The 22,769-nt window shown below is 32.2% G+C and overlaps 1 protein-coding gene across 1 annotated transcript; it reads right to left on the reverse strand.

The window, feature by feature from the left end:
- Positions 1 to 17,209: 17,209 nt before the first annotated feature.
- On the reverse strand, positions 17,210 to 21,348 carry LOC117931648 (cytochrome P450 714C2-like). The gene is made up of 5 exons (XM_034852645.1): positions 21,004 to 21,348; positions 19,408 to 19,634; positions 18,972 to 19,219; positions 18,451 to 18,826; positions 17,210 to 17,939 (listed from the first exon to the last, which is right to left on the reverse strand). The coding sequence occupies exons 1-5, from the start codon at positions 21,269 to 21,271 to the stop codon at positions 17,514 to 17,516; spliced, it is 1,545 nt and encodes a 514-aa protein (XP_034708536.1). The 5' UTR covers positions 21,272 to 21,348; the 3' UTR covers positions 17,210 to 17,513.
- Between the last annotated feature and the right edge of the window lie 1,421 nt (positions 21,349 to 22,769).

Genomic DNA, 22,769 nt, shown 5'->3' on the forward strand with positions numbered 1-22,769 from the left:
TTTATTTTATTTTTATTTTATTTAGTTCAATAAATCATTTTTCATAATTTTCTTGTCATTTATTTTGTGCGTTCTTGTAACTAGATTTTATCGTCATTTTTTATATATTGATGTATTCCTTTAATCTTAGTATACATGATTAATTAATTAATTGTCACAATTCTCTTGATTCGTTTAATAGAGACTGTATGTATACAAGCTTAGATGGGTATTCTGGCTCACCACCATACCTTTCCAATAAGCAACCTGACCCCCGAATTCAAACTCAATTTTTGTAGACATGTCTTTTTCAAATAAGGAGTCACATAGGGTTTTCTTTCTTATTTTGTTTTCTCTTTAAAAATAAAACAAAAATAAGTAGCAACTCCAATTCTTTTTCTAAAAATCAATTTTTCATAAATAAATAAAAAACAAGTCTCACCGTCGAGTGGGGATGTACATGAAAAATGTGGGTCCACAAAATGGCCACTCCACTAGGGTGTTTAGAAGGTCAAACTTGAACTCGAGTTGGGGGAAATGGGGCGTTTGATTAATCGATCAATAAATACCCTCTCATTGTTCATTTTTTTTTTTTTTTGTATATTTGCCATGTTTTAGGGCATATGAGTGTTGACATGATGATTATTTTGTATATATGTTGCATGTATCTTACTATATATTGATTCTTATTATCATGTGTGTTTGTATATATTTGTTAACATTTGTATATATCTGTTTTGCATGACTGTGTGCTACATGATTACCCTTTTGCTACATGATGCATGCTTGGTTATTATGTTCATTTATGACATTGACATATTAATTATATCGATTGATTCTTTTGCCTATCATAGCATATTGAGTCTTCTTGTTGTATGATTATCCTATTCATCTTGATATGTGTATCCTCATTGTTGTTTGTCTTATTCATCTTGATATGTTGATTCTCTTTGTTGTATATTATCCTGATCATCTTTAAGCATGTTATCCTTATTGTACATTCATCTCGATTATTTTGTTTCTTGTTTTGCTTGTGTGTAGATATGGATGATATATATGTTATTTGTATGATTGTTTGTTGCACGACTTCTCTTCTTCTGCATGATGCATTTATTGCTTGTCTATATGGGACACACATCTATCCCCTTACCTCCAACTCCTTAGTCTCGATCAACCTTATTTTCCTTGTTCTCGTATTTCATGAGACTTATTGTCTTGTTTATTTTTCGACTGAGCTAGTGATTCAGAGGAGGGTCTAGTGATGGGTTATACCTATGTTTGGGAGCATTCCAGAGGGGGCCGACACACTGATGTTGATTGGAGTCCAATCTTTGAAAACTTGTATAGCCCAAAGTTAGATTTCAGGATATTTGTGTGGCCAGTGTATTTCTTTTTTTGTTTTAGCTTTATAAGTTTTTTAGATGCATCCACATCATTCACTGAGCACCTTAGTCACCACTGAGTGTTGAGAGATGTGAGAGCCTTCACCATTAGGAAACCCTTTGGGATGTAAGGTAATGCATGTGTGGAGGTGATAACCACCTTGCATGGAAGCGTTCCATCTCTTTAGTCATAACATGGATCCAGTACTCCCTCTTTTGGTCTCCAATTGAGTGTACTTAGAGGCTGGTGAGAGTTTGTGTATCAATTGGACTACCTTTTGTTGTGTTACGTTAGATTCTTCATTTCGCTTGTTGAGTTTGACGTGTTTTCTCCCTAGGGCTTTAGTCAATCTCCTTTTCTTGACTTCACATATTCTTTCAATTTGTTATTACATTATTTACTTGATACTTTGGGATATGTTCTTCGATCATGATCACATTTTTGCACTGTACACATTTCATGGACCAATATTTTATTCTTTATTTGATGCTTGATTATATTTTCACCTCGATGCTCATTTTCATTACAGAAAGGTGGAAGCCATATTTTTTACATTCATCCCATTTTGAGAGAGTCCTCTTGATCACCATATCATTTTTCTTCATGGAGCTCGGGTTGGAAATTGAGATAAGGATTTGTAGTTACAAATGGAGTATTGATCTCGTGATACCATCGTTTTTCACATCTCTTTCTTTTTTTGGGTTATTGATAGAAATTATTTAGTCATATTCGTAGACATTTCACAATGGACACATTTATAACTCTAAAGTTTATGTTGTATATCTGGGTTTTCATTGTCACCACAGGACCATACGCAGTGTGTTATGCTAGACTTTCAATATGAGACATATTTCACTTGCATATCTTAATCACTTGGGTCTGACCTATCATGGAGAATATTGAGCCTATTAACCTAGGATTAGGGAATCGACCTAAGGAGTTTGAAACTGTGACTCATCCCACCTTTTGATCAAAGCAATACTATATCCACATCAATACCTTGACCTTTTGGACTTCATGACCGATCCATAATGAGCGTTGTATGGCATTACTTTTTCACAATTTTGCAAGACTTTTCCTTCCCTACATATACTATTCTTTCCATTCTTTCTTTGATCTGACTAGGTATGGTTTGAGATGGTTGGACTTAAGGTGAGATTTGCATCTTGATGGATGGCTTATGATGAGATGATGATTTGACTGTTTGATGGGATTGATAACTATTCCATGGTTGAGATTAGTAGAAAGATTGTTATAGAGTATCCATATTTGAGCTATTGCACATGACTTTAAGGTATTGACATGGCTAGAGAGATTGATGTGATGATGAGTGACTTGTGATGAGAGAGTGGTTTGCTGGTTTGATAAGATTGATGACTATGATATGGTTGAGACAGATAGATAGGTTACATAGAACATCTAGAGTAGGCTTTCACATTATTCTAAAGGAGTTAATATGGCTATATTGATTGGATGTCAGTCTTTAGTGTCAACTATGTGAAATATTGAGAACATAATGTTCAAGGTTGTGATCAAGGATGGATGGCCATCGTTTCATGAGCCTATTTACTTGATCACCCTTACATATAGAGTTGCTCGTTGCTAGCCCTTTGAGCCTCACACAGATATTATAGTTTTTTTTATCTTATCACCTTATTTACCTATTATACTGGATTAGAGACCCTATAGTGCTTGCATGCTCTTATTATATACTTCGTGAGTTTTGGACCTTACAAACATATTTAGGTCTTATATCTCATTCTTTAGTGCGATATTTCCACATTGACATCATTGTTATCACTTTTCCCTGCATCACATATTATCACTGGTGATGTTCATCATCTTTTTCTTTCCATCATCATTGCCTACTTGACACTATCTTTGTTTCACCTTGAGTGGTGATTTTTCGCATTAGTGCATGGAGTATGGTCATATTCGTTCCTTATTTCATTTCATAGATAGTAGTTCAGAGATTTTAATTTGAGATGTTATCTTGTCAATGAGGATTCATGTTACATCACACTATGGGGAGAGAGTTTACTCAGATGGGTTATGTATTATCATTGGATATTATTCATTATTGATTAGAGTGTGCATAAAAAAAAAACAAAAAACAAACAAACAAACAAACAAAAAACAAAAACAAAAAAACAAAAAAAAAAAAACACATTGTTTGTTGTATCATTCTCCTTTGAGCACATGTATATATGTGGAGATTTGTTTTTTTGGGTTTATGTGTCAATGATAGTTCGTAGATGAGCTCCTTGAGATCCACTTTTTACTTTATGTATGTTTTTTCTAGGTGAGGATATGAGTTGCCCATTTGTTTTTCTGAGCGGCAAACGACCTTTCTTTAGGGTCTCTAGATCCTTACTATATCTAGCATTCCATTCATTTCTGATGTGATTGTTTCTCATGCAACGATGTAGGTTGACCATCACTCACCATTCTTTCTCTACACTTTCCTTTATCTTTATTTCATTATTTCATTTCATTTTGCCTTATCTGATTTCTTTCTTTTCTCATCCTACTCGATGTTCAACTTAGGTTCAACATTCACACGCTATTCTTGCTCATCCTATTGATATTTGATATGTTCATTCCTTTATCATCATTATTCATGTGGAAACCCCTAGGTTTGGGACTCATGAGGTTTTCTATTCATTGCATCTTATGCATGAGGGGTATGGGGATTGTATCATTGGGATTATTGAGCATAGTTTCCTTTCGTTTCTTTCACCTTATTACCTTAGCCTACATTTTGTCCCAGGTCTTGAGTCCACCTTGAGGTCATGATTCCACACATTGTGTTTGATGGCTCACATATGAGTGATACTTGAGATTAGCCAGAGATTACTTGGAGCATGATGGATGAGGAGCTATGATGTGGTCTACACTAGGGCATACCCCTCTTATCAATGATGGATTTTTTAGATGATATGTTTTGCAATAAGGCATTCTCCTCTTATTGATGACCTATGTTGAGCCATAATCTTCTTATTGATGATGGATTGTTGGGGTGATGCCTTACATAATAGCATAGCCATTTCACTTCTTCACTTAAGTTATGATGGATTAGGAGTTGTGAGATGACCTTACACTGGGGCATAGCCATATCAGAAGGCCTCATTTCATACTGAAGCATAGTCACTTTGCCGATTTTCGACATTGAGACTTGGCTTTCTATTTATGATTGTTGTTTTTTATGGATCATGGAGTTGGTGACACTTTGGGTTCATTTTTCTCAACATATTTGGTTGATCTTTGATGCCCACTTACCTTTCATTTCATACCCAGACATTTCATCCTTAATACCTTCACACTTATATCCATCTTACTAGAGCTTAACCATTACCTTCTTTTGGCCTATTTCATCACGACCTCATACTTTTCTCTTGATTAGGGGATGATGTAAATCAGTCCTCAAGTCTTCTCGTCAATCTTTCATACGTCTTTTGGACTTTAGATTCAGTATCTTCCATGATGGTAGGGCCTAAAAAATTACCAATTTATTAATGATGATGCTTTCATTTTTTACAATTGACATGTTAAGTTTTGACCTGCTTGAATTTTACATTTTGTGCATTGGTCATCACTATTTTTATCTATAAGTCATTTTTATTTTTTCAGCATAGTCTTCTGATACATGGTCCTATTTGGCATTCACATTTGAGGTTAGACATTTTCATTACATGGTTGATGAGCATATTCCATAGTACAATAGTTTTATGGCAATTTCATATCTCAGTTAGTTCATTGTCACATATTGGGGCATACCCCCTCTTTTGAGATCATCGAACCTTCAATAGGCTTCATTACCTCTCGACCTAGTTGTTGACCCTACAAGTCTCATACTGGGGCATACCACTTTCTTTGAGATCATCAAACCTTTAGCAGACTTCATCGCATTTTGACCTAGTTGTCGATTCTTATGAGTTGTCATGCTGAGACATATCCCCTTCTGTGTCGAGTATGCTTGCATCACTATCTTCGACATCCTTTAGCTTGAGTCACTTGGTCAAATCATCATCATGTCAGATTAGTCTTATCTTCAGCGTAGACCGCACTTTATGCGATCAGTCACGTCATTATCCTATTTTGTTTCCATTATAGACCGTACCTTGTACGATTGGTCATGCCTTTGTTAGTTTAGTCTTAGGTGATTTCGGTCATGGTGACCGCATCTCGTCTGCCTAAGTGATTTCGATCATTGCAACTACGTCCCATCATTTCGTTTATTTTATGTGATTTCGGTCATGGCGACCACATCCCATATGTTTTAGGTGATTTTCAATCATTACGACAACATCTCTTCTATTTTAAGTGATTTCGGTCATTGCAATTGTGTCTTATTCCTTCCTTAAGTTCGGTGATTTCAGTCATTGTGATCGTGTCCTGTTCCTTTCTTTAATTTGGTGATTTCGGTCATGGTAACCATATCCCACCTAGTTTAGGTTATTTTGGTCATGACGACTATGTCCCATCTATTTTAAGTGATTTCGGTCAAGGCGACCGCGTCCCATTTGTTTTATGTGATTTCGGTTATTGCGATTATATCTTGTTCTTTTTTCTTCAATTAGGTGATTCTAGTCATGGTGATCGCGTCTCGTCTATTTTAGGTGATTTCGATCATTGGGACCGAATCTCGTCTTTCCTTATGTTTTAGGTGATTTCAGTTATTACAACCACGTCCCATTTCCTTCCTTTAATTTGATGATTTTAGTCATAGGGACCGCGTCCTATTCCTTCATTCAGCTTGATGATTTTGGTCATGACAGCAGTATCCCGTCTGTTTTAGGTGATTTTAGTCATGGCAACTACATCCCATAGGATTTAGGTGATTTTGGTCATTATGACCGCGTCCTATTTGTTTTAGGTGATTTCGATCATTTTGACCACGTCTCGCCTGTTTTAGGTTTTTTTTATCATGGTGACCATGTCCCATTTATTTTAGGTGATTTCGATCATGGCGACTGCATTCCATTTGTTTTAAGTGATTTTGGTCATGGCGACCGCGTCCCATATGTTTTAAGTGATTTCGATCATGGCGATCACATCCCATATGATTTAAGTGATTTTGATCATTACAATAGCATCCTGTCTGTTTTAGGTGATTTCGATCATTATGACCACGTCTCGTTCCTTCTTTTGGTTTGGTGATTTCAGTCATGGTGACCACATCCCTCCTATTTAGGTTATTTCGGTTATGACGACCATGTCCCATCTATTTTAGGTGATTTCAGTCATGGCAACCGCGTCCTGTCTGTTTTAGGTGATTTCGGTCATAGTGACCACGTTCCATTTGTTTTAGGTGATTTCGATCATTGTGACCATGTCTCGTCCTTTCTTAAGTTTTAGGTGATTTTGGTTATGATGACTAAGGATGAAAATATCGGTAATTACGGATATATCGATACTTCGATTTTACGGATATATCGAATATATATCGGCAGATATTTTGAAAAAAATATCGATAAACCTAAAATTTATAAAAATATAAGAAAAACTTCATAAAAATGTAATTAGAAGTATGTTGATATTTTTAAGTTGTTTTATTAAATAATTTGAAATATGTATAATATGATTTATCATGTTTGATAATAATATTGTATACATCGATAAAAATATGAATTTTATAAGTGTACATTTATTATTAAATTACATATAATATTATGATATTTGATTGTAATATGTCTAACTTTAAAATATATATTAATATTAAAATTATGATCCATTTAATTCAATTGTATTAAACAATATAAAATAAATTATGATATATGTATAATTTTTTAATATTTAATTAATTATTAATGATATTAGAAACATTATGAAGAAAATTATATAATTTTTATATTCTTGGTAATCAATTAAAAGGAAATTTTGAATTTAATCATAAAATAATTATAATTAATTTGCTCTTTAAAATATTCTTTTAATATTTTATTTATATAATCAGTTTAACTATATATATGTTTAATGCATATTATATAACAAGAGTGAGTTTACCCGGATGGTTAGTGACTTGCAAGGATGAAAATATCGGTAATCACGGATATATCGGATATATCGGAGATATTTTTAGATATATCGGAGATATATCGGTGGATATTATTGGTAGGCTTAAAATTGTTAAAAACTCATGGAAATGCAAGAAAAACCTCATAATAATATAATTAGAAGTATAATAGACATTTTAAAGTTGTTTTATTGAAAATTTTGATATATATATATATATATATATGATATAATTTGCGATATTAGATGTAATTATATCATATCGATCTATAAAAAATGTTAATTTCGTAATTGTTCTCATTATAAAGTCACATCAAATACTTCATTTCATTAAATAACAATAATTTGTACACATTACATTGCAATGTCCCTTTAGTACCAAAATGAGGATCGATGTGGTTCAATGGGATTGATAGATGAAGGAACCCCGACTTGCTGTTGGAGACAATATTGGTACCAAGTGAATGAGCCTCGATAATATTGGTTATAAATTCTAACATGCCATGCATATATCTCTTGAGTCCTACCTACTGCCTCTACATGGATAGGATACTCAAAGTTCACCTATGTGTTAACGCCAAATCCTTCTTCCATCTGATATGGAATTTGTCTGGAAGGGGAATAATGCGACATACCATACTCTTCATCTGTTGAACTTGAAGGTTGACCATAACTCATCACATGAGGAGGGTAGATGTTAGCCTCATTTGAGGAGTCACTAAATTGAGTCCCTATACTCATAGATTCAAAACTCCCTGAAAGTAACTCCTCATTATATGGTTCCATCATTCGTTCTCTTCCTCTATAAGGCCTCCCAATAGCTCCTATGCCTGGACCAGCTCTTCTAGAGACATGGTCTTCATCCTGTGTGCAGTGTATGAAATCATTTTCACAAGTAAATTGGCTGATTGGATATTGACTATGTCGACGTTCATCAATATCTCCTCCCCCATTATCACCTCCATCATCAGTTCCACCTCTTGAACCATCGTAACCAGAAGCAGAAGTACCTGCAGCACTAGGTCGACTACTATGGCCAACACTTGTGGAGTCAATCTCTTGGTGGGAATGCAATGTCGCATTAAGTGAATCATCAGTATCTTTGCTAAAACTTTCAAAGTGAACTTCTTCGGACAACACACGTTCAACATTAACTCCAAATTCTCGAGCATGAGCGGCAATTCGTGGATCAGGATTTCCAACTTCGTCATCCAAGTGTATAGGCCTAACCCACTGGAACAACTGATTATCTTCTTCTTCACCCATCTCGGCTGAAATGTCAAGAAGATCAAGGTAATCTTTTTCAGCAACTCGATCATTTTCTGCCTCCATATCGCGTAACTTTAGCCTCATATTATAGTAACAAAACACTAATTGCTCCAATCGAGAGTAAGCCAAATGATTTCGTTGCTTTGTGTGGATGAGAGTAAACGTGCTCCAATTTCTCTCACATGCAGAAGATGACGCAATTTGTGAGAGAACTTTGATGGCTAACTTTCTCAATGTAGGTGTTTGATTCCCATACATAAACCACCATTCAGCTGCAACGAATTTGATAATCATATAAATACTTATGTGGTGAATTTACAATAATAATAATCAATTTTTTCTTATAAAGACTCACTGGGCACCATGGTTGACCTTGATGCAATTGCCGCTCGATCACCGAATCCTCTTTTTGCATCTCGAAAAAGTACAAGCTATGTATTCAACATTTAATTTGTTAGTAAACGTTCAAATAAATTGATGAATGAAATTATTGTTTTATTGACAAAAATAACAATTTTTTATTCACCTCATTTCCAAATTGACCAAGCGATTCAATAGTTGGATCTAATTTTGCAAAAACATCATGGACAGCTTGAAGTAGTTCTGGATCACTACCAACTCCACGCCTATATTGAAATCTTGGATTCAAGAAGTATGCTACAATAAAATTTAGTAGAGTTAGTATTTTTTTTTTAAAGAAACTTAAAAACAAAGTAAAAACTTATAAAGATATATAGTATTTAAGTACCTACTGCATGAAGTGGATGTTTTAGTGTTTTCTGCCAACGATCTTGTATTATTTTGAACATCCAATCTCCAGCTCCTTAACGAATAAGGTTCTCTTTCATCACGTGCATAAGCTCGTACACAAATGGCATTGTGGAAACAAATTCAGAATCCACAAGTCGAAGCACCACGTATAATGGCTCATATAATGAAACTATATTTGTCAATGTGTCCCAATACGCATGGTCAAACAATAATTGCTCCAATTCTCGTCCAAGTTTTGTTCGACTGAGTTTGTGTTGTGCCCATTCATCACTCATAAACAATTTTTTCAAATCAACCCTTTTTTTGAGAAGACTGTCAAGAGCAATATAATTGGTAGCAAACCTTGTAGCTCCTGGTCGAACAATGTCTCCACCACAATACTTTCTCATTTGTGCTAGTAACCAACCATGATTGTAAATGAAGTTAGTTATCTTGCGAGCATTGTTTATCACCTTGATAACATTGGGTCTTTTACCGATGTCTTCAAAGATTAAGTCGATGCAGTGTGCCACACACAGAGTCCAATATAAGTTATACTTCTTCATCAATTGTTTCCCTGCTTTCATGAATGCCGACCCATTATCTGTGACAATTTGGACCACATTTTCCTTACCGACTTCTTTGATAATAGTCTTCAAAAGCTCATATATATATACTTGTGGTCTTTGATATAGTTCGATGCATCGACTAACTTAAGGAACACTGTAGTCCCTTTAGAATAAACCATGAAATTAATAATACTTAATTTCGTGGGCCCTGTCCATCCATCTGACATTATTGTGCACCCATATGTCTTCCATTTTTCCCTTTGTTGGTCCACATAAGCTTCCATTTCTTTGTACTCCATTTCCAAGTATTTGTTCTTTATTTCATATGGAGATGGAGGTTCGATTCCCATTCCTGCACTTCATATGTAAAACATGTCACAAAATACTATACTTACTAAAAGTATAACACAATATAACATTTGATAAATTAGTAATTACCTGCTTGTTGTGCACCAATAATTATATTCTTGAAGTGATCAGACTTTGCTTTTGCGGGTGCGACACTCTCATAAATGAAGAATTTGCTGATTAAGCGTCCCATCGTTTCTTTAATTGCACCACCCTTGAATATATCTTTGATATTTTTTTGTTTTGCTGCAGAAGACTTGTAAAGCGAAGGGGCAATAGGGAGTGAATGCTGCGAATGTCGCATACTCTGTGATTTTCGCATCATCGACGGTATACCAGTAGAAGACTCTCCCGATTTGCATTTGCTTCCTACAATATTCTCATGTTGTTCACGTTCCCAATTAGATGCTTTCGAGGCACGAACTGCAGCTCGATATGCATCTCGCTCATCTGGGTGCATATCTGTCGGATACATATACACATCTTCATCCTCAGCATCTTCATCACCATCATCTTCGTTTACCAAATGTGTATGATGCGTCCCCATTGTGCCACGTAATTGACTACGAATTTCTTCAATATCAGCATTTTTCTTTGCTTTTGCTTTTTGTTTGTCATGCACCAATAATCGTATCTCTTTTTTCACTTCGGGCGGCACTCTTGGACACTTTTTGGTGTTGTTATGCGGGTCCTTATGCATTAAATGAGACTTGAATCGTGTGATGCCTCCACTTTTCATTACCAACCCACAAAAATTACAAATTGTTCCATTTCGATTACCCTCAATTGTTGAACAATACTTCCAAGCCGGATCTCGACCTGGCACGCCAGAACCACCTTCACTAGCCATGCTAAATCTATTACAAGAAAAATACACTTAAATTTAAATCTATGTTAATTAAACTAATTAAATAAATTAGCTAAGTTAATTTTTAAAATATAAATGTAATTTTATGACAAATTGACTAAATATTGAAATTAATCATACCATATATAGTAGTTCATGTTAATTAAACTAATTAAATAAATTAGCTAAGTTAATTTTTAAAATATAAATGTAATTTTATGACAAATTGACTAAATATTGAAATTAATCATACCATATATAGTAGTTCATGTTAATTTAACTAATTAAATAAATTAGCTAAGTTAATTTTTAAAATCTAAATGTAATTTTATGACAAATTGACTAAATATTGAAATTAATCATACCATATATAGTAGTTCATGTTAATTTAACTAATTAAATAAATTAGCTAAGTTAATTTTTAAAATATAAATGTAATTTTATGACAAATTTACTAAATATTGAAATTAATCATACCATATATAGTAGTTCATGTTAATTTAACTAATTAAATAAATTAGCTAAGTTAATTTTTAAAATCTAAATGTAATTTTATGACAAATTGACTAAATATTGAAATTAATCATACCATATATAGTAGTTCATGTTAATTTAACTAATTAAATAAATTAGCTAAGTTAATTTTTAAAATATAAATGTAATTTTATGACAAATTTACTAAATATTGAAATTAATCATACCATATATAGTAGTTCATGTTAATTTAACTAATTAAATAAATTAGCTAAGTTAATTTTTAAAATCTAAATGTAATTTTATGACAAATTGACTAAATATTGAAATTAATCATACCATATATAGTAGTTCATGTTAATTTAACTAATTAAATAAATTAGCTAAGTTAATTTTTAAAATATAAATGTAATTTTATGACAAATTTACTAAATATTGAAATTAATCATACCATATATAGTAGTTCATGTTAATTTAACTAATTAAATAAATTAGCTAAGTTAATTTTTAAAATATAAATGTAATTTTATGACAAATTTACTAAATATTGAAATTAATCATAATTGAATATGAAAATAAATCGTGATAATATAAAAAATTGAGCATATTTAATATTCCATAATTAATCATGTTAATTAAATTAATTACATAATTTACTATGTTAATTAAATTAATTAAATAATTTAGCTAAGTTAATTAGTTTAATGTAATTCTAAATGCGAATTTAAATCACAAATAATCATCTAAAATAAATATATCAGAACCTAAATTAATTCAATAAAAATATACAAAATAATTACCATTGAATGTAAACATACTAATTAATTAAAAATACATGAATTAATTATTGCAAACAAAATTAATTATAATTTCAAACAAACATACCTTAAAATGATTGAATAATTGAGCAATCTTGGAAAAATTGGAGCAACAAGAGAGCAAATGAAGAATCTAAGTAAAAATGGATGAAATTGATGCAAAATTGGCTATTTATAGATGAAATTTGGGCCAAAATACCGTTGGAAAGTTAAGTTACCATTTAAAATTAATTTTGGTCGTTGGATCACAATTTGGAAGCAATCTAGCCGTTGGATCTCTTTGTTAACGTTGGGATTCAAATCTGGGCGTTGGATCAACACGGGCGTGATCTGGGCCGTCAGATCACGCTGGAGAGAGGGGGACGAAAAATCGCCAAAAATCGCCAAAAAATCGGCGATACACGGGATAAATCGGCGATTTATTGCAAAAATCGGCGATTTATCTTGTGTCGCCGATATATCGGCAATATATCGCCGATTTTTTGGCAATTTTTCGCCCGGCCGACTTATCTCCTCCATGTGTCGTGTCGCCGCCCGCCGACACGCGATATATCGGCGATATTTCACCGATTTTTGCCAATTTTTTCCTTCCTGGTGACTTGAACCCCAAACAAATCCCCTCAGCAACAATTTTCAAGGACTGTAGCGCATTTGACCGCGCTTCAACCTGCGTTGACTATGCGATATATCGGGAAAAATCGGCGATTTATCGCCAAAATCATCAATATCTCGTGAGATAACGCCGATTCAAATATCACAAGATCGATATTTCTTCACTAAATATCGTGTCGCCCACTCCCGATACACGATATATCGATGATATATCATGACATTTTCCTCCTTGATGATGACCACATCTTGTTCTTTCTCTTGGTTTTAGGTGATTTCGGTCATAATGACCACGTCTCGTTCCTTCCTTCAGTTTGGTGATTTCAGTCATCATGACCACGTCTTGTTTGTTTTAAGTGATTTCAGCCATTGCGATCGTGTCCCAACTTTCCTTATGTTTCAGGTGATTTCGGCCATTACGACCACGATTGCATCTTATTTCTTTCCTTCAGTTTAGTGATTTTAGTCATTACGACCACGTCCCACCTGTTTTAGGTGATTTCGGTCATGATGACCGCATCCCATCTGTTTTAGGTGATTTCAGTCATGGCGATCGTGTCTCGTCTGTTTTAGGCGATTTTGGTCATTGCGACTGCGTCCCATTCTTTTTCCTTATTTTACTGATTATGTTCATTACAACCACGTCCCATCCATTCATTTAGATTTAGGTGACTCCAGTCTTTGCACACCTTGTCCTCACAGTTTCATATCCCATCCTACTTTGTATGGTACACGTATGGTCTTTCCTTTTGTACACATTCGTTCTTGTGCTCCTTGGTGGTTCGACCACTATTCGACTTTGACAACAATTTTTGAGCCACTTTTAGAGACTTTTGGGAGGGAGTTTGGATCCATGGTGTAACTTTAGAAGCATCTTAGGAGTTTCCGTTATTGCGTTTTTTGTTGGGTTTTAGAGTTCATTTGTTCTTATTTTAGTTTAAGAGAGCCTATGTCATACTAGAACAAATTTGGTGGTATTTATTGTTCTTCGATAGAGCCCACTTCACTTCGTTTGTGTATACACTTACTTTATTAGTGCACTATACCAAATGACATATTTATAAACCCCAAAATTTGTCTCAATTTTATTTTTACATTGATTTTAAACTCAATTTTATCTTTAGATTTTAAAATCGAATACATTTAATTTTTTTTTTTGGCTCACTCATACCCTTTAAATCTTTATTTTTGTTAATTTGTATTTTATATTATATTATATTATTTTATTTTATTTTTATTATTTTATTATTCTTTTCTTTTCTTTTCTTTCTTTTTTTCCCTTTTCTCTTTATCTTTCTCTCCCATGCCTTCTCCAACCACTCCACCCACTCTCTCTCTCATGTCCATACCCCCACATGAGATCCATACCCCCTTATCCTCTTTTTCCTCCTCTTTCTTCTACATTTGATATTTGCATTTGGATTATTTTTTGTTTTTACATGGACCCATTTTGCAATTCTAATGGTTGAGTGCGAATTCATGACACGTGGAGCATTAAATTTCATGAAAAAAAAAGTGAGACTTAAAAAGCTGTAAATGGAGCATTGAACTTATTGTAAGATTGTTTGGGTACACGTTTTATTTCTCACTACTATTTGGTTTTATTTTTATTGGTTTCTGCAAATATTTGTTTGTATATATTTACTCATTATGTACAAAATTGAATATCGAACAAACCAAAAATTTTATTTAAATAAGAGGAATAATTGAGTAAATATATTTTAATAAAATATTCTTTTTAATAAAAGAAAGTTTTTTTATTAATAAAAATTCAAAAAAAAATTAAAGGGATTAAAAAAAATTGTTTTTTTGTATAAATTCAAAACATTGTTTTTAATAATAATTGTCTTCCGAAAATTGTTTTATAAATAAAGCTATAAAAGTTTTTTTTTTTTAATTAAAATTTCTTTTGCATATAAAGTTATTATTTATATTTTTTTTAAATAATAATTTTTATAAATCAATTTTCTTTTGCAAATAAAATCAAATTGAAATATTTTTGTAAATAAAGGTGTGAAATTTCATTCCTTTTTAGTAAAGGCAAGTAAATTATTATTTTTTTTTGGCCAAATTGAAATTTTGTATTAAATTCCTTTTTATATAATAAGTGTAAATAACTTTTTTGAAAATTGAATACAACTGAAATTGAATCAAATCATTTGAAGAAAATAAATTGACTCTTTTTTATAAATAAATAAATTAAAGTTATTAATTCAAAAAAAAAATAATAAAATCCTTTGAAATTTCTTGAAGACTAATTCTTTTGAATTTTTTATTTTAAAAATATTTAGTTTAATAAATTATTTTGCATAATTCTCTTGTCATTTATTTTGTATATTATTGTAATTATATTTTATCGTCATTTTTTTGTATATTGATTTGTTCCTTTAATTTTGGTATACATAATTAATTAATTAATTGTCACAATTCTTTTAATTTGTTTAGTAGAGACTGTAGACATACAAGTTTAGAGGGGTATTATAACTCACCACCGTACATTCTCAATAGGTAACTTGATCTCCAAATTCTTACTTGGTTTTTGCAGACATATCTTTTCCAAATATGGAGTCACACATAATTTTCTTTCTTATTTTGTTTTCTCTTTAAAAAAAAATAAAACAAAAATAAGTGGCGATTTCAAATCTTTTTTAAAAATTATTTTTTCTCAAATAAATAAAAAGTAAGTCTCATTGTCGAGTGAGGACGCACATGAAAAATACAGGTCTAAAAGCAGTTGATTTAGAAATCACTATCCCAAAAAAAAAAAAAACCATCTTCCAAAAAAAGAAAACATATGGTGGGGTGGGGTGGGGTGGGGTGGGGTGGAAGAATAAAAAACAGAAAGACAGCTAAGGCTGACAACAAATGCATGGCAGCTATCATCAGATGCAGACTCAGCAACACACTCAAATAATTAATTCCCTTCACTGCAAAAACCTGACTCTTTTTGTTCACTTCCCTCACACTTTGTTTTGTATGATTTTTTATTTATTTTTATTTTTTAATTTATGTTCTTTGATTAAAAGTCTCTATCATATCACCACGTGTAATTAGCAATGTTTTATAACAAGAAAAAGTTAAGAGCTTGGATTCACACATCATCGAAGCAGATAAAAGGTAAATTTCAATCCCTTTTATTGTGGGTCACACGATTGGAATCCTTTTGGATTATGTATAGCAATTTTGAGTGGGAGGAGAAGAAGAAATTTTAAAATAAAAATAAAAAGAAAAATTAATAAGTACTTAAATTAAATATTATTTTTATTCAAGTTCATACCCATGTAGAAATAAAGAATTCAAAATTATTATTGTTATTATTATATCTCTTTTTTTTTCTTTGTATGTTTTGGCAAACCAACTAAAAGATATACACTTTGTTTGAGAACTATTTTTAAAAATAATTTTTTGTTCTTTAAATAAAAAATTATGTTTAGCAATCAAAAATCAAAAAATGGGTTTTTTTTTTAAATATAAAATAATGTGTTTTCAACAAATATTTTTTAGTTTTTTTTTATTGCTTTCATTTATTTTGAAAGAATTATTTTAAAAATAATTATAAAAATATAAAAAGGATTAAAATTAAAGTATTACAAATAAAAATTATTTTTAAAACGTATTTAAAAACATAGAAACACATGTGAAGAATATTTTCAGTCTTTAAACTGACTTTTATTTTACAAAATTGTTTTTATAAAATAAAAATACTTTTTAAGGGTTGTTTTAAAAAATTATTATACAGATATGAAAAATGGTTAAAGTTAAAGTATTGTATATAAAAATTATTTTTAAAGCATATTTAATAGTATAGAAAGTAAATTAAAAATATTTTAAATTTTCAAATAAATTTTTATTTTTATAAATCATTCGATAACAATTTTCAAAAACTATTTTTTACATCGACTTTTAAAAACACTTTCCAACTTTAGGAATATGAAATGTTCTCAATTGTTTTTCTATGTTTTTAAATATTTTAAAATAAATTTAGTTTAATAAACAGATGGTTTGGAGGGCATGTTTGGAGGGCATGCACAAAGCACCATTACAAATAATTAATTTTTGACTAAAAAAAAAAATATGTTACTAATAACATGCTAACAGTATATGAATTAAAAGCCAATTTAGGTTGCCCCAAACCCTGACACCTGGCCTCACATTGCAATCAAAATTTAATTCATTTTGCTTTGTAGTCCAACAGCCAACATGGGTTAGGCTCTAGCCATAGTACTGATTTACAAACCTAGAGTGGGGCTGGGGTGAACCAGAAGCTGACCCACAAGCAAAGCATTTGTACACTAGCATAAAGATCAAGCATGAACATGACCCTTCAATCAAACATTAATTAATCATAAAATCACTCATCAAGTCCCTTTCTGCTAGAAAAGCAAGCTCAACTTTATTAGCATAGATCTGTCTGTGTTCTTCTCCAAGGACTTCATTTCTACATAGAAATGTTCACAGTTTCCTTAGAATGAGATTAACCCCATGTTGTGGTTCAATGGCCAACTTAAAGGCAGGAGAATGTCGGTATGCAGGCGAGAGAGTGAAGGTAAACTTGGAGAGAATGAGGGACAAGATCACCTTCAACTCCACCATGGCGAATTGCTGGCCGATGCAAGTGCGAATCCCCATCCCGAAGTGCATATACGCCTGCGGTATCTTGCAAGCCCCCAGGATTCCATGGGCAAACCTTTCTGGGTTGAACAGGTGGGCGTCCGGCCCCCAGACATCAGAGTTCTGGTGTAGGAATGGAACTGGGATCCAAATTACTACGTTCTTTGGAACTATGATGTCTTTGAACTGCATGTCTTCTGACCCTTCTCTTGCCATAAATGCTGCCACCGGATATAGCCTCAATGTCTCTTGAATCACCATAGTCAACTGAAACAAGATGAGGTTAGGTTACGTTGTCATTTTCCTTCTAGGGTTCAGAAAAACCAACAATTATATATATATATATATATAAAAGTATATTAGGGGTGCAACTCAGGTGGGTTGACCCGGTCCAATCTGAATCCAATCCAATGTTGAAATGGCTTTAGACAATAATTTTTATTACTACAACCATATCTGAGTTAGGTTTTTTCAACTCAAATTCAATTGAGTTGGACTTAGGCCAAGATTAGGACAACTTGAGCTTAATTCAAACTCATCCGAGTCTAATCTGACAAACCAAAATCAACCTGAGCTTAGTGAAATAAGATTAGGTAGAATATCTTAGGTTAGACATCAGGTTGAATTGGGTTCTAATAGATTATTTTTTAATTCAAGTTATATATATATATATATATATATATATATATAATTTTACATAGGAAATACTTCAATTGTATGTTTTTTAAAAAGGAAAATATGAAAGCTCATTTAAAGGACATCCTAGTAATTTGCATACTGTTTTCATGCTTCGGAGCATATCAGCATCAGGGAGGGCGCCATCCTTGCAAATTTGAAGCACCTCATTGCGGGCGCGAGTTTGCCATTCTGGATGTGTGGCTAAGAGCATTAAGGCCCATGCGGTGGTTGTTGCAGTGGTTTCATGGCCAGCAAAGTATATGTTCTTGCAATTATCGACCATAAACTTCTCAGGACTCATGCCCAATGACGCTCCATCATACTCACCATCACCAGTCTTGGCGCCCTTGAGTATCATTTGCATAAGGTCCTTCTCTTCTGCAGCCCTAATTCGCTGCTTCACTACCCTTAATATCATTGAATCGATCTCTTTCTCTAGTCTCCATGTCTCTCTATTAGTTTTGGTGGGCAAATGTCTGGCACATTAAGCATATATCACATCAATTTTCGGATTGAAATGGAGAAAGAAGAAGCATCGACACAATTCTTTCCTTATATTTTCTCTCAAATTTTTCAGGAATCAAACATAAGCAAAGTATACGGGTAAGCTTATATGTATACCTGAAGCCAGGAACACCAAAATATAGAAATGCCTTGGACATGACCTGTTGAAGAGTTCTAAGCTTTAAGAAAATGTCCTTTCCTTGGTCATAACTGCTTCCGAAACAAGCTCTTGAGATTACATCCGCAGTTGTGTTTCTCAAGTACTCGTCAACTTTAATCTCTGCAATTCCTCCCTCTTTGTCGATTCGACTCTCCCAGGATCTTAGCATTGAGCTTGTGGAAACCACCATTAAGTCCACCATGCCCTTTTCAAAGGAGAGGATGAATGATTTTTCGTAGAAAAATGATAGGATCATTTACATGAAATATTCAAATAAATAATTGGATATGTACTATTATAGGATCTTTCCTCACAACATGTCTTTTGAGTATGCATATGTTACCACCAATAAGGGAAGAAAAAGAAAAGAATTAGTGGGTAAGAGATGTATACCTTAACCTTGTCCAAGTATAGCTCAGGAGCAATGACTTTCTTTTGGTAAGCCCAAATATGACCACTTGATGAGATGATGCCCTCCCCAAACATAGGCTTCCTTTCCTTCAACATATAAGCAGGCTTTCCTAGCTTCAAAGATGTGCATAGGCTGATTTGCTTCACCATCTCTGGATCCGTTATGCAAAGTAGTTGTTTGTTTCCAGATGAATATGTGAACATTGCTCCTGCATATTATAATATTTCAATTAATGCCATAGAAAAGGATGAGAATAGCATATTGGGTCTGAGTTTATTATCATCAATTAAGTAGTGTCACGTGTTTATAGTTTAATTTTTTTTGTTTATATCCTTATATTTAGATCTCATCTATTTATTCTCTTGATTGAAGATCTAGATTTTATCATTCATATTAAACGATCGATATTGAAGTCTTGTGCGGTAGGTGTGACATAACATTTTTCTAATATATTTTATAGAAATATGTAAAGTAATGGTGATTAATAGAGGTTGACAAATACATAAAGCTTATTTGTCCAAAACCTAACAAATTACTATCAACCCCTAACATTGATTGCACTTTACTTTTAACAAATACATATATTTTAAAAATGTATATTAATTTTTCTGAAAGATTTTCCATAAAAAAAAAAATAGAAAAGGAAATTAATATCACATTTTAAATTACAGAAAATCCAATAAAACAATAACAATGATGACACCAGACAGCCACCTTTTGCCTAGGTTTTAATTATGCTAATTATTATTTTAAAAATAAAAAAAGCATGAAAGAGTAAAAGATTCTTGACTAAGTTATAAAATAATGATAAAAAAATATAAAAGAAAAATAGTGAGATAAAATGGAAAAGGGGCTCCATGGATCAATAATTGTTTCTTGTTGGTATCTCAAAAGAACAATCACAAAAATAATAATAATAATAAATCTAATAAAATAATTAGAACTTTTTTCATAACTTTTGAAAATTTTCTTAGCTTGTGATTCAGATATGTTAAAAGGAGACTCATTAAATAAAATTTTCATTTTCATCTAGTCATGCAATCAAACTAGCTGAATGTGACCATAAAGAATAAAGTGAATGAATGAAATAATTCATCAAATTGGAATCATTTGAAAATTATCATGTCTAGTTCAACATGATTAGGATAGATCTGACTCGAAGATTCATGCCATGTATGATAAAAACTAGGGTTTTCTCACATCACTTAATATACTATATATATACTAATGTTCACATATATAGATTTTAAAAAAATTTCCCACCAGCCAAATAATTAATTTTCTTTTAATCATAAAAAATATTAGAGAACGGGACAATTGAGAAGGAATCTGATATTTTATATCACTTTTTCCTTCCCATTTTGTCACACTCCTCATCATATGCCTATATAATCCAATCATTCATTAATAAAAAATAAAAAAATAAAGTGAAAAAAAATACCATTGATCAAAATCCCCAAAAAATCAAATGGTTTCCTGTTAAATTTTGAATTTATTAATGGAAGTTCTTCAAAAATCAAATCCCAAAGCATAAGACAACCCAAAAAAAACTAGAAAAGAAAGGGATGAGAGATTACCGTATTGATTTCTCCACTGTTCAATATATGGGAAGAGAGTGCAATACCAGTCATGAGCAATCGGGACATGTTTTGGAGTTGTTGAGTGGGCTTTCTGGGTTTGTATCCTCTTGATTTGAGGAATATTTCCAACTAGAAATGAAGGTGAAGGGCCTCTTATCCCTTGCTTTCCAAGCCGTAATTGAAGCCTTTTTGGCTTCAAAATCAAAGTATTGTAGAGATATATGAACAACCCTACAACACCACCCAACACCACTGATACTATCATCTTTTCTGTTAAAAGTTTAAAACTTCCCCTGCTTCCCTTTCCTCTTCACTTTCTTCTTCTTCTTCTTCTTCTTCTTCTTCTTTTTCTTCTTCTTCCTCCTCCTCCTCCTCCTCCCTCCTCCTCTCTCTCTCTCTCTCTCTCTCCCCACATATATAAAATGTTTGTGGGGTGATAAGAAGGCACTTGATTAAAGCAAACATTAAATAATCTTTTCTGTGAAAAGTAGGGCATATGGTATTATTTTCTTCTCCTCTCTCTCTCTCTCTCTCTCTCTCTCTCTCTCTCTCTCTCTCTCTCTCTCTCTCTCTCTCTCTCTCTCTCTCTATATATATATATATATATATATATATATATATGTTTGTGGTTAATGCGGTGATGATAAGAAGGTACCTAGTATGTTACATATACATTGGTGTCATTCAATAAAAGCAGACATAAATACTCTTAAATTTGTTATCATATGCCCTACTTTTCACAAAAATAAGGAAAATATAATTTTCTAAAATAGGTTTTTGCCTAATTTTTATTGTTGAATTTTTAAAATGGTAAAAAACTATAATGATACCATTATCTTGGTCTAAAATATTTTATCTCCTCACAAGTGAAATACAAGTAGAAAAAGGCTTTTTGTTTAATTATTTATGTTAACTATTTTATTAATACATCTTCTGCAATTAACTTTTGGAATCATTTTTATAAATGAGTTTCTTTTTATTTTAATTATTTCTATTTTTAATTCCATTAAATTTCTTAAATATTTACCCAACATCTAGAAAATATTAAATGTTAAGCCATTTAACCCTAGTCTAAAAGATAATCCAAAATATGGAAAAATATACTTTGGTGCATGCATGGTAATCATCGTGATACTGTGTATTGTTTTTCTATTTTTCTATATCGCATATCATGTATATATATTACGAAAAAAAAAACGAACTTTTAACACACCAAAATTTCAAGTTTTGATTTCTATCAAAGCTAACAAAAACAAAATGTTACACGGTTTACATCTATTATGTATTAATATAGACCAAAAAGTAAAACAAAAAGGCAAAAGTCTCCGGTCTCAATCATCCTCAATAATCAACATTTTCATATCTAAGAGGGAAATATTTAGATCATATGTGTCCCCTCTTGCCTCCTAAATTGCTTTAGTTACAAATTAAAATTGTACTTAATGAAGACCAATGCATTCACTCTTTGTTCCTCTAAATGGTTTCTTTTCTTAGAATGCACATGATCACAAGTACTCTAATTTCTTTCACATCTTGAAACACTACAAGTAAAGCTCACCACCCATATAGCTAATTTTTGGAGCACCTTGCATTCACTTTCATAACTCTCTCACCATAATGCTACATGACAATGACATAACATATTATTATGAAATCATAAATTTATAGATTATTGCAAAAAGCACATAGAATTGAATAACAAATCTTTGGTTTGCAAATAATATTAGGTTGTTTTTTTATCCCTTGTAAGAATAGTCATACTC

The sequence above is a fragment of the Vitis riparia genome, chromosome 15 (assembly GCF_004353265.1).
Source record: "Vitis riparia cultivar Riparia Gloire de Montpellier isolate 1030 chromosome 15, EGFV_Vit.rip_1.0, whole genome shotgun sequence".
NCBI lineage: Eukaryota > Viridiplantae > Streptophyta > Magnoliopsida > Vitales > Vitaceae > Vitis > Vitis riparia.

Bases quoted from the DNA above. Each gene is read 5' to 3' on its own strand.
- LOC117931648 (XM_034852645.1), bottom strand. From the start codon at position 21,271: ATGATAGTATCAGTGGTGTTGGGTGGTGTTGTAGGGTTGTTCATATAT. The intron at 19,220-19,407 runs GTATACATCTCT...TCCTTTGAAAAG, and splicing joins TATACTTGGACAAGGTTAAG to GGCATGGTGGACTTAATGGT. The intron at 17,940-18,450 runs GTATGCAAATTA...ATCTTGTTTCAG, and splicing joins TGCTCCGAAGCATGAAAACA to TTGACTATGGTGATTCAAGA.